Consider the following 25,439-nt stretch of genomic DNA (forward strand, 5'->3'; position numbering starts at 1 on the left):
ATTGATAAGATTTAAATAAAATCTCTCAAGATTTTATTTAAAGGGAATAAGTTCGGAACCAGTTGAAAAAATTCATCTTGGTTAAATAACAGATTTAAATGTACGGATAATTTCCATGTACGGATAACCAATCCATGTTGGTTAAAGCCCGATTGATGTTGGGCTTAGCCAAACTCGGCCAACGTCAAGGGCATAGGGAGCCCGCAATTTCCCAAAAGAGCAGGGGCAAAATCGTCCAAATAGAAAAGGCGGGCTCTTTTCGCAGTCACCAACCATCGTCGTCTTCTTCTTCTTCTTCTCGATCTTTTTCCCCTTCGTTTCTGGTCGGGCAACCGCCATCGCAGCCCAAGAGACGCACTCTGGGAGAAGTTATTGCCGTGCTTAAACTGCTCGTCTGAGCCTGTCTTACGGGTATCAGTTGATAGGCAGATTCTTTCAGTTAAGAGAGAGGAGGGGGAGACAGAGAGAGTGAGAGGTTAGGGATGGCCATGGCGGTTCCGGGGCAGCTCAACATCAACGAGTCTCCTTCCTGGGGATCGAGGAGCGTCGACTGCTTCGAGAAGCTCGAGCAGATCGGGGAAGGAACCTACGGGTCAGCTCTCCCCCCTTTCCCTTCCCTCTCAGTCCCTATTTGCGATTAGCTTTATCGTATTATAGCTGATTCTCTCTTGCTTTATGACTCTTCTTGGGTTGAACCAGCTTAAATTTTCGATTTTGATCGAGATATTTGTGGATTCATGAATCAATTTCATCTTTCTCTTGTAGGTGTCGTGTGTATGCTTAATTATTCATGGATTATGACCGGAAGGGATATTCATTTTACCTCATTTGGGAAAATTAGGGCTTTTTTCTCGTTTTCTCGTTTTTCCCATCAGGTTCTTCTGGGAGTTTTTTTTTTTTTTTTTTTTTTTTCTGTATAATTCCCCTCATAAAATCACTACTTGTAACTTGTACATGTACAGAATCATTGTTATCAATGAAATTTCATGACTTTCTGCTCCAAGCTGTGTCGTTCAATGAAACCGCTGCAATCTTCGTGATTCTAGATTCAATTTTAATGTGGTAATGCTGTTTTAAGCTGCACTGAATTCCTCTATATAATCACTTTGACATCTATAACGTTGTAGTTTTTATTTTTGGGTACTTCCATGCCCATGACTAGACGGGGAAATTGACAGTGAAAGTTTCGAGAAAACACTTGAGATGAGGCAACTGGCATTGGCTTTCATATATTATGGGATGGCATGTTCTTGAACCCTAATATGCTCATTCGACTCTTTTAAGTTTCCGCAATGTGTCCCAACCTTCTTGTTTGGATCTATATAGCAAGTTGGCAACTGATCACGACATGTAATATTACTACTAGATTTGACTTATACAAATCATAACGGAATTTTCTAGCTGAACTTGATGCATAGATGTGATAAACTCCTCGTGGTGTTGGATAGCTTTTTCTTTCTTTGTTAATCTGCTTGGAGCATGCAACCGATTGCTTTCCGATGCCTCGATGTATGGGCTTTTTCTTTAGGAGAATCAGAAATTCAAGTTGTCTGTTGAAAATGTAGAGAAGTGGTTTAGAAGAACTTAGATTCTCTAATTTTCTGTGCAATGTGTTTTAAAACTGCCTCACATGTGCAGTCAAGTCTACATGGCTAGAGAAAAGAGAACAGGCGAAATCGTTGCTCTGAAGAAAATACGAATGGACAATGAGAGAGAGGGGGTATGTTCCATCCATTGCCCCATTCGTAATACTCAGGGTTACTTTTATTCATCGTCTTTATGTCCTTATTCTGCAGTTTCCCATCACAGCCATACGTGAAATCAAGATTCTGAAGAAACTTCATCATGATAATGTAATCAAGTTGAAAGAAATTGTGACATCGCCAGGTAAATTTGGAGAGACTTTCTGTTCAGCGGACTTTTTCACATTCTAAGAAAAACCATGGTTTTATATCTGCCTTGCATGCAATCAGTCTAATGGGGATTGTCTTGATAGTAATATATTGGTTTTCTCTGTAGGCCCCGAGAAAGATGAGCAAGGGAGGCCAGGCAAGTACTTATACTGGCTATCCACAACTTTTGTGCATGTTTTTGCTTCCTTATAGCTCCGATTATCGAAAGTTCTTGATGTGGATGAAACGACACATGACCAATACGAGTTCCTTTTCAACCGTAATTAATGTAATTGTGTTTATATTAAATTTTTCTTTTTTACTTTAAGGAGTACATCAACACTCTATCAAATAGAAGACAAGAGTACTGTTTAGTCTAAAGCTAAAGGGATCCTTTCTTCAATTCAATGTCCTGAAATTTTCTGATTGAGGTAAGGCAGGTCTGATGAGGATTCCTTTTTTCTCGATTTGCAGAAGGGAACAAATATAAGGGAGGCATCTACATGGTATTTGAATACATGGACCATGACCTAACAGGCCTCGCAGATCGTCCTGGGATGAGATTTTCGACTCCACAGATCAAGGTAGTCCAAGTTGCTCGAGAATTATTAGTATTTTTGTCTTAACCGTTATATTTCTATGAGTTCTCTATGTCTCATATTTTCTCTTGGTTCATCTCTTGGATGCAGTGCTACATGAAACAACTATTGACTGGGCTTCACTATTGTCACATTAACCAAGTGCTTCATCGAGATATAAAAGGTATCAGTGAAGTTTGTGTCGCTGCTGTCGTTGGAATTTTCATTTTTTCTGACTTATATTCTCTGCGAGATAGGCTCAAATCTTCTTATTGACAACGAGGGCAATCTGAAGCTTGCGGATTTTGGGCTTGCTCGATCATACTCAAATGATCCTGGTGCAAACCTCACCAATCGTGTCATTACATTATGGTATAGGTGAGCAACCTTCAGTATTGAATACTTTCTTCACGAGTTGGAGTATGAATTGAATTCATGAGTAATGTAATTCTTTCTGACCTCTTCAGACCTCCAGAATTGCTGCTTGGGGCAACAAAATATGGTCCCGCAGTTGACATGTGGTCTGTGGGCTGTATCTTTGCTGAGCTTCTTCATGGGAAACCAATCTTTCCAGGAAAAGATGAGGTATTTCCACTGGATATGATGTAATGGACAATAGGAATGAAGCAAGTGTACATTCAAGGTTCTTAATTTCTGAAATCCACATTTGAAGTAATGAAGAAAAATAGTTTACTATGGACCCAAAAAAAAAGGAAGAGGAAAATATTTAATGCTACGTGCTTCTTCCGCTTGTCCCTTTCTTCTCTTTGGAGACCTGGTTATCATTTGCTGTATGTAAACATTCTTCCAACTCTTGACGCAGCCAGAGCAATTAAACAAAATTTTTGAGTTATGTGGAGCTCCAGATGATAACAATTGGCCTGATGCCTCAAAAATGCCTTGGTATAATAACTTCAAGCCAACAAGACCAATGAGGAGACGCCTCCGAGAGGTTTTCAAGCAGTAAGTATCTAAAATTTTTTATGTAGTTGTGTGATCCTTCTGAGGAGATTTGGGAGTTCGGTTCTAATGACCTGTGGTTCTCTGCTTTCAAATAGCACTTTCGATCGCCATGCTCTGGACTTGTTGGAAAGGATGCTGACCCTTGATCCTTCTAAGGTATGATTCCCTTTCGGAGTACCTCTAAATTTTCTTTTATGTTTGATAGGCCACAGGCCCATAGTATGAGTTTAGAACAGGTAAAGAGTCAATAACATGGGGAAGAAAAGCGTGAATATGGTCATTGCCCATAACTTCAGGAGTGTTTTTCAGTTTGATCCCTAAGATTGTTCTCTTGCTGCTTTGAATGCAGAGAATATCGGCGAAGGATGCCCTCGATGCAGAATACTTCTGGACCGATCCACTCCCATGTGATCCAAAGAGGTAACTTCACTTTTCATCTTAAACTTCATCCTGTTGCTTCTCATGTTGCTTCGTTTTTTTCAATTATTTCAATTTTTGCAGTTTGCCCAAATATGAATCATCGCACGAGTTCCAGACGAAGAAGAAGCGTCAGCAGCAGAGGCAACACGAGGAGAACGCCAAACGCCAGAAACTCGGACACCCACCTCAGCACGCGCGTCTTCCGCCCATGCAGCAGACGGGGCAGGCCCATGCAGCCCAGATGAGGCCAGGTCCCAACCAGCTGATGCATGGGTCTCAGCAACCTGTTCACGCAGGAGGGCCATCGGGCCATCACTATGGGAAGCCTCGCGGTCCATCTGGAGGCCCAAACAGATACCCATCGAGTGGGAACGCAGGCGGGGGCTACAACCACCCAAATCGCGGAGGACAGGGCGGTGCTGGGGGCAGTGGAGGGTATGGCAACGGGCCCTATCCTCAGGGCCGGGGTGCCCCATACGGCTCAAGTGGCATGCCAGGTGGTGGCCCTCGCGGTGGAGGCGGAAGTGGGTATGGTGTAGGCCCATCAAATTACCCTCAGGGTGGCCCTTATGGGGGCTCAGGAGCAGGACGTGGGTCGAACATGATGGGTGGAAGCCGTAACCAGCAGTATGGGGGGTGGCAACAATAGACTCATTGTGCAAGGCTTGCCAGTCTTGTCCTCAACTTTTCGCGGTTTTTGCCACTTTGTTCCGGATGTTACATGTTCCGCGAACGTTGTTGGCGTAGCTAATTTTTAAATATAAAATTAGTTTTTGAGGTTGTGTGTGGTTTTTAAATTTTTTTTAACGTTACTCAATTCAATTCTACTTATTTTTAATTCAGTAACACAATTATTTTTTTTTATTTTTTTAACCATTTAATTTAATTTTTAATATTAAATTCTCTCAATTATTCATTATTTTTTTCACAATTCAACAACACAATAATTACTTTCACTTAACTATTCATTACTTTTTCACATTTTTTCTCATAATTTAACAATGCAATCATTACAAATCAATTAAAATTAAAATTCAATTCAACTCAAAAATCAGATACATTCTGAAAGTTTTTTTTTTCCCATAAAATAGATTTTAAAAAGTGAGATAAAAGGAAGGAGAGTGGGCTTGTGAAAATGCCATATCAGTAACATGACATTCGGATCACTGTGGTGAAAACCCCAACAAAACGTGAAAAGTTGGGGACAAGATTGAAAGGGGCCAAAAAAAAAAATGTTTCGGATAATAAAGATGATAAAGATGCGAAAGGGGTTATTTTTCCTTAATAATGACAATGGGGAGACCAGTGATTTTCCTCATCGAAAAATACGAGCTGGGCTGTGCTCGGTAAGTATTGGGCTTGGGCCACGTCTATGGCGCAGTATTTACGCAATTTCCGAAAAGACCAGGGGCAAAACCGTCCGATTAAAAAGAAGGCGAGCTCGCGGTTTTCTTCTCTCTGGCCGGGCCACCGCCGTAGTTGCAGCTCAAGAGACTGCACAGTGGAAGACGGAGAACTCCCGCCCAGCAGAGAAGAGAGTGAGTGAAAAAGAGGTTAGAGATGGCCATGGCGGCTCTGGGGCAGCTCAGCATCGACTATTCCCCTTCCTGGGGATCGAGGAGCGTCGACTGCTTCGAGAAGCTCGAGCAGATCGGGGAAGGAACCTACGGGTCAGCTCTCCCCACCCCACCTTCCCTCTCGATTGGCTTTATCGCCTTACAGCTGATTCTCCCTCGCTTTTGCCTTTTCTGGGATGTTCTTGGGGGGTTGGACCAGCTAAAATTTTCGATTTTGATGAGATATCTGTAAATTCATGAGTCAATTTCCGTCTTATTTTTGTTGGTGGTGTGTGTGTTCTTATTTGTTCATGGATGATGACTGGAAGGGATATTCTTTTTCCCTCGTTTAGGAAAAAAAAAATATTTTTTTTTGTCGTTTCTCTGTTTTCTACCTGTCTTCATGTTCTTGTGTAATCATCCCTGTCAGATTTTCTTCTGGGGGTAGCTTTGTTTTGTATAATTCCCCTGATAAAATCATTACTTGTAACTTGTACATGTACTGAATCATTGTTATTAATGGAAGTTTCTGACTTTCTGTATCAGGCTGTGTCTCTCGATGAAATCACTGCAATCTTCATTAGTCAACTTCAATTTAGTAATACTGATTTAAGCCAAACTGACTTCCGGTATATAATCACTTTGACATCTAAAAAACATTGTAATTTTTATCTTTGGGTGCTTCATTGTCCATGATTAGACTGGGAATTTGGCGGTGAAAGTTTTGAGAAAACAATTCTGATGAGGCAACTGGCATTGGCTTACATATATTAAGGGATGGCATGATCTTGAACACTAATTGCTCATTCGACTCTTTCGAGTTTCCACAATGTGTTCCGACCTTCTTGATTGGGTTTTATTGCAAGCTGGGAACTGATTACGACATGTAATCTTTCTACTGGATTTGACTTATAAATCATCACAGAATTTTCTAGCTGAAATAAATGCATAGACATGAAAAACTCTTTGTGGTGTTGGATAGCCCTTTCTCTTTTCGTTTACCTTCATGGAGCATGAAACCAATTTTTTTTTCTTTTTTAATATATATATATTTTCCCCTTCGGTAATCGCAGTGCATCTCTTTCTGATGCCTCAATGTTCTGGCTTTTTCTTAGAATCAGAATTCAAGTTTCTGTTAAAAATATATAGACATGGTTTACAAGAACTTGGATTCTCTATTTTTCTGTGAGATGTGTTTTAAAACTGCCTCTGCATGTGCAGTCAAGTCTACATGGCTAGAGAAAAGAGAACAGGCGAAATCGTTGCTCTGAAGAAAATACGAATGGACAATGAGAGAGAGGGGGTATGTTCTATCCACTGCCTCATTCTTAATTCCCAGGGTTACAGTTATGTATGGTCTTGTATCCTTTTTTCTGCAGTTTCCCATCACTGCCATACGCGAAATCAAAATTCTGAAGAAACTTCATCATGAAAATGTAATCACGCTAAAAGAAATTGTGACATCGCCAGGTAAATTTGGAGAACTTACTGTTCAGCAGACTCTTTCATATTCTAGGAAAAGCCATTGGTTGCATATATGCCTTGCATGGGATCAGTCTGATGGGGAATTCTTTGATATTAAAATGTTGGTCTTCTTTGTAGGCCCCGAGAAAGATGAGCAAGGGAGGCCAGGCAAGTGCTTTTGCAGTGTTGCGGAAGTTTTTTCTTCCTTCTAGCTTAGTTTCTTGAAAGTTCTTGATGTGGATGAAATGATGCACAATCAATATGAGTTCCTTCTTACATGTAATTAATGTCTCGCTTGAAGACATCTATGGATGCAAGTATTCTTGCATGGTGTTTATTTAAATTTGTTCTTTTTTATTTTAATGAGCATGTCAGTGCTCTATCAAATAGAAGACTTACTCTTCATCCTAAGAAGCTAAAATGATCCTTTCTTCAATTGAATCTCCTAAAATTTCCTGATTGGGGTAAAGGTGAATCTGATGAGGATTTCTTTTTTCCCAATTTGCAGAAGGGAACACATATAAGGGGGGCATCTACATGGTATTTGAATACATGGACCATGATCTAACAGGCCTAGCAGATCGTCCTGGGATGAAATTTTCGACTCCACAGATCAAGGTGGTGCAAGTTGCTTGAGCATTATTGGTATTTTCATTCATAACTGTTATATTTCTACGAGTGCTCTGTATCTCATATTGTCTCTTGGACGCAGTGCTACATGAGACAACTTTTGACTGGGCTTCACTATTGTCACATTAATCAAGTGCTTCATCGAGATATAAAAGGTACCTGTGAAGTTTGCATTGCTGATTTTTTAGTTTGAATGAGAATCTGTTCTGACTTATATTCTCTGTGAAACAGGCTCAAATCTTCTTATTGACAACGAGGGAAATCTGAAGCTTGCAGATTTTGGGCTTGCTCGATCATTCTCAAGTGATGTCAATGCAAATCTTACCAATCGCGTCATTACATTATGGTATAGGTGAGTGATTTTTCCTTCACTGATGAAGACTTTCTTCATGAGTTGGAATATGGATTCATTAACGACGTATTCTTTGTGACCTCTACAGACCTCCAGAGTTGCTGCTTGGGGCAACAAAATACGGTCCTGCCGTTGACATGTGGTCTGTGGGCTGTATCTTTGCAGAGTTACTTCATGGGAAACCAATTTTCCCTGGAAAAGATGAGGTATTTCCACTGGATAGAATGTACATTCAAGGTTCTCAATTTCTGAAATTTATTTCTCAAATAGCAGAAAGTTAATTTTATGCTGTGTTTTTCTTCTGCTTGTCTGCTTCTTCTCCTTTGGAGACCTGGTTATCATTATCGTTAAGTAAACATTCTTCCACTTTTGATGCAGCCAGAGCAATTAAACAAGATTTTTGAGCTATGTGGAGCGCCAGATGAGATCAATTGGCCTGGTGTCTCAAAGATCCCTTGGTATAATAACTTCAAGCCAACAAGAACAATGAGGAGACGACTCAGAGAGGTTTTCAAGCAGTAAGTAACTAAAATTTTTATGTAGCTACAAGGAGTTTTGGGAGTGAAACACTGTTTGATTCAAATTAGTTGTTGATCTTTGTGTTTTTCTTTTGGTTGGGACTCTGCCTTTGAATAGTACTTTTGATCGCCATGCTCTGGACTTATTGGAAAGGATGCTGATTCTCGATCCATCTCAGGTATGGTTCCCTTATGTCTGATAGGCTAACAGTGTGTCAGCTTAGTTTTCATGTCATAATTAAGAAAGGTTTGTGAGAACTGATGAATGAGTGATCGGTAGTGACGGTTCAATGGTTTGATTTAGAAGAGAGAACAGTCAGAACGTGAGGGAGCAAAGCCTCAGTAGGTGATGCTGTATATGGACGTTGCTCATTTGGAGTGTGTTCTGATTTTTGAAGAATTATTTTTCCTTTCAATAGTCGATAAACTTAGATGTTTTTTAGTTTGATCCATAAGATTGTTCTCTTGCTGCTTTGAATGCAGAGAATATCTGCGAAGGATGCCCTCGATGCAGAGTACTTCTGGGCCGATCCACTCCCTTGTGATCCAAAGAGGTAACTTCACTGTCATTTTAAACTCATTCTATTATTTCTTAAGTTGCTCCATTTTCTTCAGATATTCCAATTCCTGCAGTTTGCCCAAATATGAATCATCACATGAGTTCCAGACCAAGAAGAAGCGCCAGCAGCAGAGGCAACATGAGGAGAACGCTAAACGCCAGAAACTCCAACACCCACCTCAGCACGCTCGCCTTCCACCCATTCAGCAGTCGGGGCAGGCCCATGTAGCCCATATGAGGCCAGGTCCCAACCAGCTCATGCATGGTTCTCAGCAACCAGTTCCAGCAGGGGGCCCATCAGGCCATCACTATGGAAAACCCCGTGGTCCATCTGGAGGCCCAAACAGATACCCATCGAGTGGGAACGTAGGCGGTGGCTACAACCATCCGAGTCGCGGAGGCCAAGGGGGTACTGGGGGCAGTGGAGGTCACAGCAGTGGGCCCTATCCTCCTCATGGTCGGGGTCCGCCATATGGTTCTAGTGGCATGCCAGGTGGTGGCCCTCGTGGGGAAGGCGGCAGTGGGTATGGTGTAGGCTCATCAAATTACCCTCAGGGTGGACCTTACGGAGGCTCAGGCGCAGGTCGAGGGTCGAACATGATGGGTGGGAGCCGTAACCAGCAGTATGGGGGGTGGCAGCAGTAGCGTGTCTTTCTCGGCGGAAGTGTGTGGAAGAGTGTCGCTGTTTCTATTTTACGGTTTCCTCTTCTGTCGAAGAGGAAGAGTATATATTGTAACTTGATTTCATGTACCTGTGGTGTATTATATTACTTCGAGGCCTAAATGGAAGGGAAGGCCTTCAAGACCGCCTATCTTTGAAAATTTTCGAATGGAACGATGGCTGTCTGATTGATGAGATGATTTGGTCGGCAGGCTACTCAGGAGGAAAGCAGTTGCATCACATTAAAGCCATTGACGTCTACATTTGACAATACAAATCATCTATTCGTTCGGGTCGTGGACACATCACATTTCTACTTTCAAAAAATCATATTCATATTTACATCCGTGAAAACTGAGCCACACGAAAACAAGCAATGTTGAGTTTTAGGTGAGTATACATTGCTATCTTCGTAATACTTCCCTCTCCCTCCAGGTGATGGGCTCTTCACAGTTCCACTGACATCAAAAGCCTTTGATCTTTAGATGACGGAGATGACGCAGCATCAACAATCTGCCAAGGAAGATGAGATGTTTGTGAAACTCCCCGGCCCGCAATTGCAAATGACAAACAAGATATGACCAACCTACAATCAAATTCCAATGTCCTAGGACTGTGATTGTGACTACCGAACTCATAAATAACAAACAAGATAGTCGAGAGGGGCCGGTTTCTTTGTTTTCGTGCTTCCGACATGTATAATTTCTATGTGTAATTCAAATGAGTTTCATCAAACAGCCATAGTACAAAGAACTGCTCAAACCAACAAACTCTTAGCAGCAGCAGAGAGCTGGGAAGATTTGACCTTTGGTGGGGGATACTACTGCCATTCGCAATATTATTGTGATTCGTATTGCCCTAAGTAATACTCTAAGGTTGCAAAAAATTTAGAAGGAAAAATGCTGAGATGTCCAACCTGAAAGCCAGTTTTCTGGTACAATTTCTGAGCAATCGTGTTGTCTGCATTAACATGAACAAACAACTCCTTCATACCTGAGACATCACAGAGATAACAGAAAAGGATCAAGTTAAACCCTAGGACATGTGTGTATGCCGAGAAAGCAAGTCTTTAGCATGAGATTAACCTGCTAAGGAAGCAACCTCCATGGCTAGATTAATCATATTAGATGCAATGCCCTGACAGCGAGTAAACTTTGAGACACAAACATTTGCTATGTACGCGTACTTATGCGCGTCAAAGGGCTCCTGATTTGCGAAAACTGCAGAGACCTTTCTAAGCTCCTAAAGATCATGGGAAGTAACTAAAATATTAGATCGCATGAACTCGACAAGTATTTAAAAAAAAAAAAATGCTATGACAAAAGCAGGACCCTAAGAATGAGATTTCAAGGGAACATACTCCAGGGTAAGTTTCTCCTTTCAGATACTGCTTGATGCTTAGATCAAGAGTCCCCACAACACTGTTTAAAACCGTTCTTCTGATATTCTTGTCTTCCTTTTTGACCTGTATGTATAGACAAATGCAGTGAAGAAGAACCCAAGCAAAATTCTCTTGAATATTTACAAGCCTTCTTTTGGCATATTAAGACGAATATACAGAAGACCTTACTGAGTTTATGGCTTAAGGAGTACCGTGACGAAACAAAAACACTTTAGTGAATTCCTATCCTGTCCAAGACATCTTCTTTTCAAAGCATAAAACTCCTTTTACACACAGCAAAAAACCAATTGTCAGCCGGTCACCATACTGATCATGACATCAGAAATCTATAGAAAGATGAACATCTATAGTTAGTCTTAGTTACCTGTTCAGCATATTTCCTCTTATAATTATCAATGTGCCTAGAAGACAATTAACCATTAATTATTACGTAAAATGAATAGCCATGGACAATTTTAAATCATCAGATAATATAAACAATGACATGCCATAAGAACAAAGACCATATCAGTTAGCCAAACAGGAACAGCACCTAGAAAGAGTTTCTACTATGAACTAGGAGTTTCTAGTTGGGAGGCACGAAACTAACCTCATGTAGGACATAGACTCCCAATGAGCTTCAGCTCGCAACCATGCCGCTGTCTGTCACGCAGACGAAATCATATAAGCAATTGGCATTCGAAATCATTAACCAAAAAAAGAAAAAGAAAAAGAAATCGAAAGGACCCATGTTTAATGAAGAATAGACGACACTGACTATCCCTGAATTTTACTAGACTCGACAGGTGGAACACACTCCATTTTTGTAAGATTAGACCAGTTGGGAATCTTTCTATTTATTTTATATGCATTTTTTGACGTGATATCAGAAAAATATTGCTTTGACTAAAACTCAATTTGACATACTGTATCTCCACGGCAAAATTACATAATATATTGACTGGAACCTAAACAATGATTCTGAGTTTCCAAGAGATGAGGTTGTCTTCGGAGATCCAATAATGGTAACATAATTTACTCTAGTAAAACAAAGAAAACCAACCCAGTACTCTTCATCTAAAACCGCCTCACGGGCAACAAACCGACCAAAGTTTCGCCTCAGCAAACCACTGCACTCCTCATCACTGAGCTGTAACCGGTTAAAAGAGAGCTGAGGCATTCTGCCCGAAGTATCACTCTTCGAAACAGCTGGGTGCTGTATGCCATGGCCATTATTAATATTCTCACAGTGAGTTTCTACGTTTCTCCATCGACAAGATGACGATACGGGAAATGTTTCCCTACAAGAAATTCAACCCAAAAGGCAAAAATGAACAGAGTATTCACACTTCAATCTCAGAACCGCTCAGTCTGACAAAGATTCATCAAGAAAGTCAAAACAGCAAAAAAAACGGCGTCAATCAACCAAAGAACTGATCTTTTCCGGCAAGAAACAGATTGGGCAGGAAAGAAAGCGTTGATTTGGCAGTCAACTCGTAGATTACTAAGATGGGAAATGAACAGAAACCGCCGAGACAAACCCGAAATAGGAGCGAACAGAGAAGCGCGTGGGGAGCTGCTTCCTTCTCAGAGCTAGATGGGGGACGACCGGGAGCTCCGGCACCAGAGTAAAGGCGCCGCCTTTGTTGATGCCCATGTTTTCCCGATTAGGAAACCGGCGACGAGAGGAGAAGCTCCCGAAGCGGGTTCATGGTCCGAAGAACCCCAATCATCGACCGCGCGGAGGTGTTCGTGACACAGACATCAATGAATCAACGAAGCTGCTTTTGCCTCCTTCTGGGTTTCTTCGTCAGCTGCGTGCTCTCTGTCAGGGGAAGCTAAGAAGAAGAAACGAAGAGGAAAGGTTGAAACTTTGCAGAAGGAAAAGGTCGTGGAGGAGAAGAAGGGAGGAAAGGAGGAGAGCGGAGATGACGCGATTAATCATTCCATTTATCGATTAATTAATCGATAATTAATTTAATCAAGTGGATAATTTCTCTCTCCTCTTTCGGCGGACCCTGCCACGTGTCTAGGTGTAGTTCACTGGTCCCTCCCCACCTTCTGGGTCCCACAAAACATAATTTACACGTGGACATAGAAATCTCTTTTTCTTTTTCTTTTTTCTTTTTCTCTTTTTGGATGATAATAGTAATATCCCGATTTATTTTATGACTGAACTATTTTCAGGAAGACGCGACATATCCTCAACGACTGAAAATCTGGAACTAATTATCATTCCAACGTCGGATTGATCCGCATCACGAGATGATTTTTCGAGAAATTCATCGACATGAACGTTAGCAAACGTTTTTATGATTGAAAGCGATGGTCTCTTATATTCGGAAAGTTATGCAAGAATTTCCCGAACACATCTAATAAATTTCATAAAGAAACTGGTACATGGGATAACTTGTAATGTCGGGACAGTCGGGTGAACTCGATAACTCTTCCATGGACTAATATGCGATCGTACATAGGGTCAAGTAGTGCAGAAGAATTCAATGGATCAGTCCATGATCGGGAGAAACAGACGATGAATTATCCTGCAATTGCTCGATTAAGCTGCCCGAGCCCGGTCCCTGGCTTCCCCCTTTCAGGAAGTGGGAGTACCATCGGGCGGAGAGCTTCGGGCATCTCTTCAGGTCGGGGTCATCAAGATCGACGTAGTACAGACCGAAACCCGAGTTGTATCCGTCCAGAAGCTCGAAAACGTCTAGCAAGGACCACGTAAAGTAGCCTCTCACGTCCGAGCCGTTCCTATGCCAGGATAGAAGGAAGGTACTCTCAGCTTGAACACAGAAATCTAGTACTTGTGTGCACAATACGATCAATGTTAAGTATGTACCTCAGACTGTCAAGAACAGCACCAATGTATCCTTGCAGGCATTTCACTCTTGGCCAGTCCTCCAACGACGAGTTCCTCTGCATCCGCTGACCTGAGAAAGACACAGGACGATGATTTTTCCGGTCAGGTGAACCTGTTTTCCGTGCAAGTTTGATTTAATGACTTTCGATTTTGTAGGAGAGAAAGATAAATACCGTTTTCGTGGATGTACATGGGTGGATTCCCGTACTTCTGTTTGAAGTATTCCAGTATGCCTTGTAAAGCCCATGGATTGACCGGATACTGAAGAATGAAGTGCAAGGAAATGAAAAAAGATTGTCGCACTAACATGGATTTACGTATAAGTAACAGATAGAGCAAGAGAATATCGAGCAGCTCATCAGTAGGAAAAACCACCTCGAACTGTGTCGTGTTTATCACTGAGACTGCCATGAACGAAAAGAAGAAGGGGTCATTAACTGTTAAGTATCACTTCTTTACACTGATGAGAATATGATACAGGCTTGGAAAGACCAAAAAAGGAACAAACTTATTGGGCGTACAATCCAATTCTACTGCAATGTCGGCTTTATAGTCCTTTGGTTGGATCTCTAAACTCTGGGGACTGTCCTTCACTTTTTCTGCAAAATAGAAGTTTATCGCCAAAAAATCAGCCGAGCCTTTTACCAGTCTTGACTCGATTTGATCGAAGGAAGGGAGTCTCGATCCCACAATCTTCTTCATTGTCTCAGGATAATCCCCATATATGAGGGGATCCGCAAACCTGCAAATGAGGCACGGTTGATCGCAAGAGATATTGACGCTTCCAAAAGAATTTAACGTGGAATGCTTGTCGAATTACCATCCGTGATAAAAATCGTTCGCCCTCTGAGTCGCAACAATGTCTTCAGTCGTGTTGGTGAAAGGAGTGAAATGGAAGCCCAAAAGGTTCAACCCTACATATCCCTTTTGCTTGTGCTGTAAGAAAGTTGTAGACAACTTTAACATGTTCTTCAAATTCTGTTTCTTCGGTTTACGAAATCTTGTTAGATGGATTATTTACCCGGTATTTTTTCTGATACAACCTTGCAGCCGAAGCATGGCCTAGCAGGATGTTATGAGCCGCCAAGTATGGTTCTGTTGAGGAGTTTCCTTTTTGGCAGTCCAGGATCCCGAATGGGCTTGAGCACCGCTGAGGAGGCATAAGGCCGTAATCATAGCCAACCTGCACGAATACGTTTGCCTCATTGAAAGTCGTCCAGTGCCGAACTCTGTCCCCGAACTCTCTGAAGCAGACATCTGCATATGCTGTGAAGTCCCTCCTGCATTTGTCAACATAATTCTTACGCTGCAACTGATCCCCTCGTTTAACAGGAAAACACGATGAGGGATGAATGAGAAGAAACGGGATCTTATAGAATCGAATGGAAGAGATCTTACACCACCCTTCGACTTATCCACCCCCCATATTCGTCTTCCAATGCCTGTGGGTGATCCGAGTGGTGTAATGTCACGTGAGGCTCTATCCCTGCTTCAACAAATAGTATTAATCCGAGGAGTTTTTCTTCGAGTTCAGCATTTCCTCGTTGGACTTTTATGAACAAAAAGTAAATACTAAATTTTTTATGATTCGGTATGACCATGGCTGATTAGCTCGTTGATGAGGTTATTGTAATACTGCAAGCCCTTCGGGTTGACCTGTCCTCTTCCATCTGATAAAACGAAGCATAGTTTGATGAGAGGACAGAATGAAACTCTATTATTTCATCTTCTCCCATTCAGTAGCTACAATTTACGATCAGAAGAATTTTTACTCGGTATGAGTCTCGACCACGAGATCGAAAATCTGTATGCTTCTAATCCCATCTCAGCCATGAGTTGGACATCTTCCTGCCAAAGTTCGCATCAAACCATGAGCCCAAGAGATAGTAGACCAAAAGTATTGCAGGATGGTTACTGTGAAATGGAAATGACAAATCTATTTCCATAACCAACACTTCTTGGTTGGAGATTTTCTCTTCCGTCTTTTCGTCATCGACGATTCTTATACCTTATATTTGTGATACTGATCGCATGCAACATCTCCATTGGCTCCTCGTGTGATCCCTGAAAGTTCAAGCAGCATTAAAGAAAAACGAATAAAAACAGGAACTAACTGGCCTCTGGAAGGTGCCATTGTTCCTGATTTTCCTTGAACATTTTCAATGATCCCTCCTTTATCATGAAATTCGATTCTTTATGAAACTAAGTTGAAGTTTATGGCATCGAGAGATAAACCCGCTTTCAGCATAATTCGTCATATAAAAAATTTATCTCCGAAAAGGAACACAGCAACACGTGCCATGCGGACCTGAATGGGCGTAAGTGTCGAATATACTCGGAGTCCTCCCGTCTTCTTCTGCTGCACCTTCGACCTTCACAGTATTCAACCCACCATTTCAATCATCTATGCCATTCGTAATGACTCATGGAAAGAACAATACAAGAGATGAACCTCGATTGAAAGAAGTTCAATACAGACCTGATAAGCAGAGGTTCCAGCCCCGAACACAAACCCGGGAGGGAAGTCATGCCGGCTATACTTATCTGCCCCTGACACTTGTCCCACTCTAAAGCTCACCATGAACAACAAAAACCTGCAGAGCTTCCACATCTCTCTCTCTCTCTGTTGGCTGAAGAGCTGAAAACTTCTGCAAGTTTCTCACAGAAGAACAAATGAACAATGAAAAGGCTCCAACTTTCTGCAAGTTCCTCTGACATACACACACTCCTTTCTCCTGCAGAACTTTCCGTTTCTGTTATGAGAACTTTATTACTCCGTATCACAGACAACCCATACTAAACATGTACAGCAATATCTGGAATGCCGAAGATTATTATACTGGATATCTTCGGATTGGAGACAAGGGGGCCAGGCCAGAGTGGTTGAGATGGGGCTGTCCAATCGATGGGACAGTGAAGAAAAAGGGAAGATTTCATTTTCGTGGTGATGTAACGAAGATGACTACTTTCTGCTGGACTTTAGCTGCTGGCATTCAGTGGAAGTTGCCGATTTTCAATTTCTTGGTTTTCTCCAAGCGCAGGTCCATTCTTCCAGCTCCCTGGAGACAGTGGCGTCATCAATGGTTCACGGGTTGCAAATTAGCAGAGACCGTGATGACGGCATTTGGCATCGACGGTTGGGTCATCCTTCGCCAAAAATTTAGTTTAAGAATAAGGTTGTTTCTTTGGCCAATTCCAATAATACAGCGGTCTGTGATGTTTGTTGCCGTGCCAAACAAACGCGCTTGAGTTTTCCAGACAGTTCGAATAAAGCTTCGTTTCCATTTCAGTTAATCCATTGTGACATTTCTGGAACCTGCCTTTTTCTTGTCCATAGTCGATGATTTCAGCCGTGGCGTATGAGTTTACCTTCTTCGTGACAAATCTGAGGTGAAGCATTCTCTAATTAGTTTTTGCACGATGGTTGCAAATCAATTCTCTGGAACCGTCTAGACTATCAGGAGTGATAATGGGTCAGAGTTTCTAAGTCGAGAAGTTCAGGAAATTTTCATGGATAATGGGATTCTTCACTAGACTTCATGTGTTGACACACGTCAGCAAAACTTCATGTGTTGACACACATCAGCAAAACGGTCAAGTTGAGAGTAAACATCGTCACAATCTAAATGTGGCTAGAGCATTGATGTTCCAAACTTCCTTGCTGGTAGATTTTTGGGGTGAGCGCGTCTTGACCGCCGGTCATCTCATAAACCACACTCCATCAGTGCTATCAGGGAAGACACCTCTCGAGCTCCTCTTCCGATGTCCATCGGATTATCAACACCTTTGTTTCTTTGGGTGTTTGTGCTATGCACATAATAACTCCGAGAGTCAAAGGACAAATTCGGGCCTCGATCAAGAAAATGCATTTTTCTCGGCTATTCTTTCAGCAAAAAAGGATGGCGCATTTACGATCTCGAGAAAAAGATGAGGTTTTTGTCTCTCGGGATGTGAGCTTCTGCGAGGATATTTTCCCTTTTGCATCTAAAAAGGATCTCGACAATTCAAGGTCAATACGCTTCCTCGAAACAAATGGAATACCAATTTAGGGGGAGTTCTTAGAGCGAGCTCATGATATTTCACTGGACCAGGCCGAAGATTCTTGGCCCACTTCTCCATTCAGCCCAGCAGATCAGCGGATCAGCTCATCCGCTGCTCCGCCCGATTCCTCTACGGTCTGATCCGTCTGCTGTTCCGCCCAATCTGCGTGCACCACTACCCGATCTGTCAGCTACACCGCCTGCCTCCTCAGCTAACCGACTGGTCATTCCGACCCTATTGCTCCAGATTAATTGATCAGTTAATCGATAATTGATCATATAGAAGAAAAGAGTACTTCCAAGATTAATCATTTTTGAACTACAAACCAAAATACAGTCTTAAATCTGTTGCTAGGAATGATATGCAACCGTAAATGCGATCGAACTGAAGAAAGAGAATTCACTCGATCAGTGCCTCATTGGGAGAGACAGAAGTTAAATATTCCCGGGTTATGTCGATGATGCTGCCTGAGTCTGGGCCTACACTTCCCCCTTTCAGGAAGTGGGAGTACCATTTGGCCGAGAGCTTTGGGTATCTCGTCCGATCAGGGTCATCGAGATCCACGTAATACAAACCATAACCTGAGTCATATCCATCCAATACCTCAAAAACATCTAGGAAGGACCAGGTAAAGTAGCCTTTTGTGTCCGAACCATTCCTACAGCAAGAAAGAAGATTTTGAAACCGAGAAAAGAGCATAAACTTTCAGCTTGCACATGGATCCTTGAACCTGTATGTTCTATGTTACGTACCTAAGACTGTCAAGGACAGCACCGATGTATTCTTGCAGGCATGTCACCCTAGGCAGATCCTCCAATGTTGAGTTCCTCTGCATTCGCTGACCTGTGAAAGATGGGAAACAACAATTATTTTTATCAGGTGAACCTGTATTATGTGCAATTTCAATCTAGCCAGTGTCGATTTTGCGGGAGAAAGAGAGAGACCACTCTCATGGATGTACATAGGCGGGTTCCCGTACTTCTGCTTGAAATATTCCAGCACACCTTGTAAGGCCCACGGAGTAACCGGATACTGAAGAACAGAGGCAAGAAAGGATAGAAACATCGTTTCATCAACTATATCAATAACAGATTGAAAAAAGAACATCCAACTGTTCATGAGCAGAAATACCCACCTCAAACTGTGTTACATTCTTCAGTGAAACTACCATGGACCAAAGAAAAAAGGGTCATTAATTTTCAACTCGAGATAATACTATATCAGTTTGTGGCAACGTAAGAAGAAAATCTGTCAGGGCATACAATCCAGTTTGACCGCTATGTCTGCGTTATAGTCCCTCAGTTGGATGTCCAGACTCCAGGGACTGTCCTTCACTTTCGCCGCAAAATAGAAGTTTACCGCTAAAAAATCAGTCGAGCCTTTGACCAATCTTGACTCGATACGATTGAAGGAAGGGAGTCTCGATCCAACATTCTTCTTCATTATCTCAGGATAGTCCCCGTACATGAGAGGATCCGCAAACCTATGAACAAGATAGAGTCAATTTGTGCTGGATCGTAGGTCCTAATTATGAACACTTCCTCGAGAACAGTGGTCAAAATTATGTTGGGTAATCTAACTTGCAATATTTGTCCAATTTACCATCCAAGATAGAAATCGTTCGCCCTTTGTGTAGCAACGATGTCTTCAGTCGTGTTGGTTAAAGGAGTGAAATAGAAAGCCAAAAGGTTGAATCCTATATATCCCTTTTGTGTGTTCTGCAGCAATAGATGCATACAAGTTTATGTTTATCATTTGGATATTTGTTCTTCAACTTTTTTTCCTCGTAAGAGATCTCATTAGATATATTTACCTGGTATTTTGTCCGGTACAACCTTGAAGCTGAAGCATGAGCTAGCAGGATGTTATGAGCAGCCAAGTATGGTTCGGTCGAGGAGTTTCCCCTTTGGCAGTTAAAGACCCCAAACGGGGGCGAACACCGCTGGGGTGGTAAAAAGCCGTAATCATAGCCCATTAGCACAAATATGTTCGCCTCATTGAAAGTCGTCCAATGCCGAACCCTGTTCCCGAACTCTCTGAAGCAGACATCTGCGTATGCCGCGAAGTCCCTCCTGCATTTGTCAACATCGTTTTATATTGCAACTGTACCCATCGTTAAAAGGATCTGTTTAAAATGAAATGAGAAATCTTACTTGATCTTTCGACTTGTCCATCCTCCATATTCATCCTCCAGTGCCTGTGGGAGATCGAAGTGGTGTAATGTCACATGAGGTTCAATCCCTGCTTGAATGAATAGTATTAGTCCAAGGTATTGTTCACTTTAACTAGGCTTTTATCGACAAAACAAATACTTCAAAAATGACAGCATATGCTTGTGGTTCAGTTTGACCATGGCTGATTAGCTCATTGATGAGGTTGTTGTAGTACTGCAAGCCTCTTGGGTTGATAGGTCCCCGCCCGTCTGATAAAAAAAAATGTAATATGATAAGAGGACAGCATGAAACTCTATTATTTCCATTTTCTGTTCTCGATGGATTTACAACCAAATGAATCTTACTCGGGATTAGTCTCGACCACGAGATTGAAAATCTGTATGCTTCTAATCCCGTATCCGCCATGAGTTGGACATCTTCCTGCATAAATTCACGTCAACCATAAGCCCGAGAGAGAGAGTATGCCAAGATAGTTGCAGGTTAGTAACGGTGAAATGAGATTAATATCTTTCCATAGCCAAGACTTCTCAGTTGGATGTTCTCTTGCTCATTTTCGGGCAATTCTTATACCTTATATTGGTGATACTGATCGCACGCAACATCTCCATTTGCTCCACGAGTAATCCCTGAAATTCCGAGCATAGCAAAGTCAACAAAACCAAATGAGATAGACACTGCTATCGATTCCTAATCTTCTCTAAACATTTTATAATACATCCGACTTTCAGCATAGTTCATCTTATCAGAAAATTTTATCTCCGGAAAGGAATGCTGCCAATATGGAGGATTCACCAGAACCCCCTTCAATTACTTCTTGACGACTGTGGTAATCAATATCAACTCATCCATGCCCGAAAAAGAAGACTCACTAACCCGAATGGGCATAAGTGTCGAATATACTCAGAGTCCTTCCATCTTCTTTCGCTGCACCTTCGACCTTCAAATTCAACCATCCCATACTTCCAATCATTTCTTCAATTCTTAATCACTTAATTCAACCAAAAGAATATATTAACTGAATACAAGTGGAGACCTGATAAGCAGAGGTTCCTGCCCCAAATACAAACCCAGAAGGGAAGTCATGCCGGTTATACCGATCAGCACCAGACACTCCTCCCACTCCCAAGCTCACCATGAACAGCAAGAACTTGCAGAGCCTCCACATCGTCTTCCGCGTCCTCTTTTCTTTGCGGCCAAAGAACTGAAAACTTCTGCAACTCTCTCACAGAAGAACAATGGAAAGGCTCCAAGCTTCTCCTCCCTGGGCTCCCCTCAGGACCATCATCTTCATATCAGCCACATGTATTCACAGAAACAGCCGTACATACAGACAAACACCTTTCTCATTTTCTTTCCCTCCGCTTTCCCATTTCCTTCTGCAGCAGTTTCTTTGTCTGTTTTATCCACACGTATAACCCGGCATATAGAGCAGCGCCTGAAATACGTAACCGATGAATTTTTTACATATTATGCTCAGTGTCTGATGGGCAGTGAGTGAAAAGGGAAGATTTCATTTTCGTGGTGATGGTAGGAAGACTACTTCGTTTCGGACTATAGCTGCTGATATTCACTGGAAGCTGCCTAATTCCCTTCTTTTTTTGGTTTTTTACGAATGATGTTCCTTGTATGCTTACGTGTAAAGCAGAGGTTGTCTGGTAATACTAGGACCACGTATGGAAACATGTTACAGCTGGTTGTTTTCATCGGTGCCAAGCCATTCACCTGCCAATCCTGAATGATGGGACATGGCTCCAGTTTTCTGCTTCTAGTTTTCAAAGCGTTTTGAGAAGATTCTTTTCGAAGCATTGTCGAGTCCGTCCTTTGTTATTTCTCGGAAACTTGGAATAGTCTTTCATGTAAGAATTCGTCCGAGTCGAAAAGAACAGCAGCACAAAATGGAACGAAATGCATTCCATGAGAAAAAAAAAGGTATATTGTTGGACGTAGAGATCAGTCCCTCTCTGAACAATGAACGTGCTTGTACATTTTTGTTGAACAGTAAAGGAATTTACTCGATGACAGTACTGGGAGAAATCGTCGTTAAATTTTGCCGAAGTTCGATTGAGCTTTCCGAGCCCAGGTCCACCCTTCCTCCCTTGAGGAATTGGGAATACCAGTGAGCAGAGTGTTTGGGGTATCTTTTCAGATCCGGGTCGTCAAGATCCACATAGTACAGCCCAAAACCTGAGTCATACCCGTCTAAGAGTTCGAACACATCCATGAACGACCACGTGAAGTAGCCCCTCGCGTTTGATCCATTCCTTTTACAAAAGATAGGGAAGCAAAAGAAACCACTTCTTGTCATCGAACGGGGCAAGGAACAGGACAAAGCTAAAACGCATTGACTTGTTAACCAAGAAAGGAGCGATATGCCATGAGGTGTACCTGAGGCTATCAAGCAGAGCTCCGATGTATCCTTGCAGCAATTCAACCCTTGGCACATCCTCCAGCGTCGCGTTCCGTGGCATCATTTGTCCTGAGCAGAATCAAGACTTTCTTTCTGATTTACTAACTCCTTTCACGGTTATACAAAGCAAACAAATTTTATCCGAACAAAAGGTCAGAGACAGAACGACACCATTTTCGTGGATATAAATTGGAGGGTTTCCATAAGTTTGCTTGATGTACTCCAGCACGCCTTGCAGAGCCCACGGTTTCAACTGAAACCACCATCTTCATTAGGCATTACTATGAAAACAGAATGTAACCAAGATCAGCTGCATTCAACTAATGAGCTTACCTCGAACAATGACGAGTTCTTCTGCTGAACTGCCAAGATGGAAAGGAACCCTTTTTAGTTACTTCTACTTCGAATTTGGTGATTCGTGATGACACTCGTACCCATGGTTTCATACAATTTTCCTATAAGTTGCTCTGGAGATACAATGAATATTGTCGAAGGCATTGACGATAAAAACCAACAAGGCGTAAAATTGGATACATACATTTTAGCTCTAATGCTGTGTCTGCTTGATAGTCCCTTAGTGTCACGTCTAAGCTCCGAGAATTATCCATGACTTTCACAGCGTCGTAGAAGTTTATCCCGAGAAAATCAAACGAACCCTTGACTAGTTTGGACTCGAGAGGCGTGAAGGAAGGGATTCTTGGCCCCGCATTCTTCTTCATGGTCTCAGGATAGTCCCCATAAACAAGGGGATCTGCCAACCTTCATTAACAAACAAAGGAGGTGCAGTTCCACAAGACGTCTCTTTTTAAGAATCAAAGCTCGAACTATATATTAGATAAACGGTCGCATCAAAGGAGACCAACTTTATCAAAGATATGGTTTTTACGAAAAATTCTTACCAACCGAAATAAAAATCATAGGCTCTTTGAGTCGCAATGATGTCTTCAGTTGAGTTGGTGAATGGAGAAAAATGATAAGCGAAGATGTTAAACCCAATGTATCCCTTTTGCCTTTCCTGCATCAGGAACAGAAATAAAGAAATGACAATTTCTTCAATACAAGCATAGAAATTTTGAAGTTCAGGAACTTGTTTTGACTGGTAAGTTAGCATGTTCTTTGCCTGGTATATGTTCTTGTAGGTTCTTGCAGCTGATGCATGAGCTAGAAGGATATTGTGAGCCGCCAAGTATGGTTCGATGGAAGAGTTGCCCTGCGAACAATTGACTAATCCAAAAGGGAAGGAGCATCGCTGAGGTGGCAGGATCCCGCTATCATAACCCGCCAACACGAACACGTTTGCCTCGTTAAAAGTTGTCCAATGCCGAATTCTGTCGCCGAACTCTCTGAAACATACTTCCGCATACACGGTAAAGTCCTTCCTGCATTATCATCCCAAACAATACTAAAACAACTTGCTGTGCTTCGAATTGGAGCAATATCAATAGAGGAAAAGAGAGAAGACGTCTATTATGATTTAAGAATTGTACACTATTTTCCGATTTATCCACCCTCCATACTCATCTTCTAATGCCTGCGGGAGATCGGCATGATGTAATGTCACGTGAGGTTGAACTCCTGCTTAATTTAATCAAAAAATAAGTAAAAGTTAGAGGCGAATTCTATTGAAATTTATTTTAACTGGTGAGTTCGTAATTTACGTGCAATATGATTGAGTATGACCGTGGCTGATCAGTTCGTCGATGAGGTGGTTGTAGTATTGCAAGCCCTTTGGGTTGACAGGCCCTCTCCCATCTGACAAACGGAATACAAGAAGATAACAATGATAAAGCGATTAGGAGGACTCCTATTCAAGATATATAATCAGGAATGAGTTTCGATAACCAATGTACTTGGAATAAGCCGTGACCACGAGATGGAGAATCTATATGCTTCTAGGCCTGTTTCCACCATGAGTTGCACATCTTCCTGCATCAAAATGAAAACCAAAACAATCTCACAAGAAAATTCACAGAATACAGATTAAACAATGGGATACAACGACTGCTCTTCAAGGCCAAGATTTGCTCTTTTATATTTATTCTGATCCTTTTAACGATTCGTCCGAGGTATTTTGTATACCTTGTACTTGTGGTATTGATCACATGCTACATCGCCATTGGCTCCATGGGTAAGCCCTGAAAGTGCGATTGGTGTTAAGCATCTAAAGCAATCTTCATAGACCATGTATTGGATTGCTTTCTGAATGGCAAAACCAAGCTAGTGCCGAATTCTGTCGGACACTCAGGCATGAATATGACCCGCCACAACTTATTGACAGTAGAAGACACTTCTGCTTTAACATTTGACAACATTGACAATGGGATGGAACATGGAAGAAGAGACAGACCAGAGTGGGCATAAGTGTCGAATATACTCGGTGTCCTTCCATCTTCATTCGCCGCACCTTCAACCTGCAATCACCGCAAAATGAAAGAAGAATTTACCGAAATGGACTGACTCCAATAATTCTGAAACAGGATGAAAACGGGAACATCACAGGACCTGATAAGCAGAGGTTCCTGCACCAAACACGAAGTCGGAAGGGAAGTCGTGCCGGCTATGCCGATCAGCCCCCGAAACTTCGGCTGCCAAAAAACTTGCCCAAACCAGCAGAAGTTCACATAGCTTCCACATCTCTTCCGATCAAGAAGCAGAAAAACCCATCTTTTGCTTCAGAAGAAACAGATATAGAAGCCATATTCCTTTGTGTGGTCCTCTTTAGACCACCCGATTCATCAGAACCACACAGACAAGGAATCTAATGGAAGCTGCTGCTCTGTTCCAATGCCTTTGCCCGTAATGTCTGTTGTCACCTTATGTGTAATGCCATCATTGGCGTCACGACAAGGGGTCCTATTTTTCTGCTAATGGGCTGCAAGTTGAGTGGACCATTTGGAGGCTCATCCTGGCCGTTGGTTCTCTACTGTTGTTAGGATTCAATGTACTCATTTGTTAACCAAGTTCACATGTATTTAGT

The 25,439-nt window shown here is 42.0% G+C and overlaps 5 protein-coding genes across 9 annotated transcripts; 2 read left to right on the forward strand and 3 right to left on the reverse strand.

Annotated features, from left to right (window-relative positions):
* The first annotated feature begins 263 nt into the window (after window positions 1–263).
* On the forward strand, window positions 264–4,695 carry LOC116211738 (cyclin-dependent kinase C-2-like). Its single transcript, XM_031546246.1, has 12 exons — window positions 264–592; window positions 1,639–1,720; window positions 1,797–1,887; window positions 2,020–2,049; window positions 2,367–2,476; window positions 2,582–2,654; window positions 2,728–2,848; window positions 2,938–3,055; window positions 3,294–3,433; window positions 3,529–3,589; window positions 3,783–3,853; window positions 3,935–4,695. Exons 1-12 carry the CDS (start codon window positions 483–485, stop codon window positions 4,500–4,502), a joined length of 1,575 nt encoding a protein of 524 aa, XP_031402106.1. The 5' UTR covers window positions 264–482; the 3' UTR covers window positions 4,503–4,695.
* Window positions 4,696–5,271: 576 nt separating this feature from the next.
* LOC116211737 (cyclin-dependent kinase C-2-like) lies at window positions 5,272–9,790 on the forward strand. Its single transcript, XM_031546245.1, has 12 exons — window positions 5,272–5,523; window positions 6,631–6,712; window positions 6,789–6,879; window positions 7,012–7,041; window positions 7,382–7,491; window positions 7,586–7,658; window positions 7,735–7,855; window positions 7,944–8,061; window positions 8,234–8,373; window positions 8,492–8,552; window positions 8,857–8,927; window positions 9,007–9,790. Exons 1-12 carry the CDS (start codon window positions 5,414–5,416, stop codon window positions 9,575–9,577), a joined length of 1,578 nt encoding a protein of 525 aa, XP_031402105.1. The 5' UTR covers window positions 5,272–5,413; the 3' UTR covers window positions 9,578–9,790.
* Window positions 9,791–9,813: 23 nt separating this feature from the next.
* On the reverse strand, window positions 9,814–12,896 carry LOC116211741. Its single transcript, XM_031546249.1, has 9 exons — window positions 12,516–12,896; window positions 12,038–12,275; window positions 11,585–11,637; window positions 11,360–11,396; window positions 11,187–11,258; window positions 10,954–11,058; window positions 10,679–10,835; window positions 10,510–10,586; window positions 9,814–10,106 (listed from the first exon to the last, which is right to left on the reverse strand). The coding sequence occupies exons 1-9, from the start codon at window positions 12,629–12,631 to the stop codon at window positions 10,041–10,043; spliced, it is 921 nt and encodes a 306-aa protein (XP_031402109.1). The 5' UTR covers window positions 12,632–12,896; the 3' UTR covers window positions 9,814–10,040.
* A 391-nt stretch (window positions 12,897–13,287) lies between these two features.
* On the reverse strand, window positions 13,288–16,992 carry LOC116211739 (beta-glucosidase 11-like). Of its 2 annotated transcripts, XM_031546247.1 has the most exons (13): window positions 16,320–16,784; window positions 16,149–16,212; window positions 15,849–15,904; window positions 15,613–15,688; window positions 15,439–15,510; window positions 15,239–15,326; window positions 14,862–15,120; window positions 14,661–14,776; window positions 14,362–14,582; window positions 14,216–14,244; window positions 14,014–14,101; window positions 13,820–13,910; window positions 13,288–13,731 (listed from the first exon to the last, which is right to left on the reverse strand). In XM_031546247.1, exons 1-13 carry the CDS (start codon window positions 16,449–16,451, stop codon window positions 13,473–13,475), a joined length of 1,551 nt encoding a protein of 516 aa, XP_031402107.1. In that variant the 5' UTR covers window positions 16,452–16,784; the 3' UTR covers window positions 13,288–13,472. The 2 variants fall into 2 exon arrangements, with proteins under 2 accessions (XP_031402107.1, XP_031402108.1); XM_031546248.1 differs by lacking the exon at window positions 14,216–14,244 and having other exon boundaries at window positions 14,333–14,582; window positions 16,320–16,992.
* A 1,140-nt stretch (window positions 16,993–18,132) lies between these two features.
* Window positions 18,133–25,234, reverse strand: LOC116211736 (beta-glucosidase 11-like). 4 transcript variants are annotated; one of them, XM_031546243.1, is made up of 13 exons: window positions 24,965–25,231; window positions 20,929–20,992; window positions 20,626–20,681; window positions 20,400–20,475; window positions 20,232–20,303; window positions 20,035–20,122; window positions 19,695–19,953; window positions 19,484–19,599; window positions 19,144–19,364; window positions 19,017–19,045; window positions 18,826–18,913; window positions 18,634–18,724; window positions 18,133–18,539 (listed from the first exon to the last, which is right to left on the reverse strand). In XM_031546243.1, the coding sequence occupies exons 1-13, from the start codon at window positions 25,094–25,096 to the stop codon at window positions 18,281–18,283; spliced, it is 1,551 nt and encodes a 516-aa protein (XP_031402103.1). In that variant the 5' UTR covers window positions 25,097–25,231; the 3' UTR covers window positions 18,133–18,280. The 4 variants fall into 4 exon arrangements, with proteins under 4 accessions (XP_031402103.1, XP_031402102.1, XP_031402104.1 ...); XM_031546242.1 differs by lacking the exon at window positions 24,965–25,231 and adding an exon at window positions 21,089–21,571; XM_031546244.1 differs by lacking the exons at window positions 18,133–18,539; window positions 18,634–18,724; window positions 18,826–18,913; ... (7 more) ...; window positions 20,626–20,681; window positions 20,929–20,992 and adding exons at window positions 21,945–22,316; window positions 22,441–22,531; window positions 22,634–22,715; ... (7 more) ...; window positions 24,542–24,597; window positions 24,810–24,873 and having other exon boundaries at window positions 24,965–25,230.
* Window positions 25,235–25,439: the final 205 nt, after the last annotated feature.

This window comes from Punica granatum, chromosome 6, assembly GCF_007655135.1.
Source record: "Punica granatum isolate Tunisia-2019 chromosome 6, ASM765513v2, whole genome shotgun sequence".
In the NCBI taxonomy this organism is placed as follows: Eukaryota; Viridiplantae; Streptophyta; class Magnoliopsida; order Myrtales; family Lythraceae; genus Punica; species Punica granatum.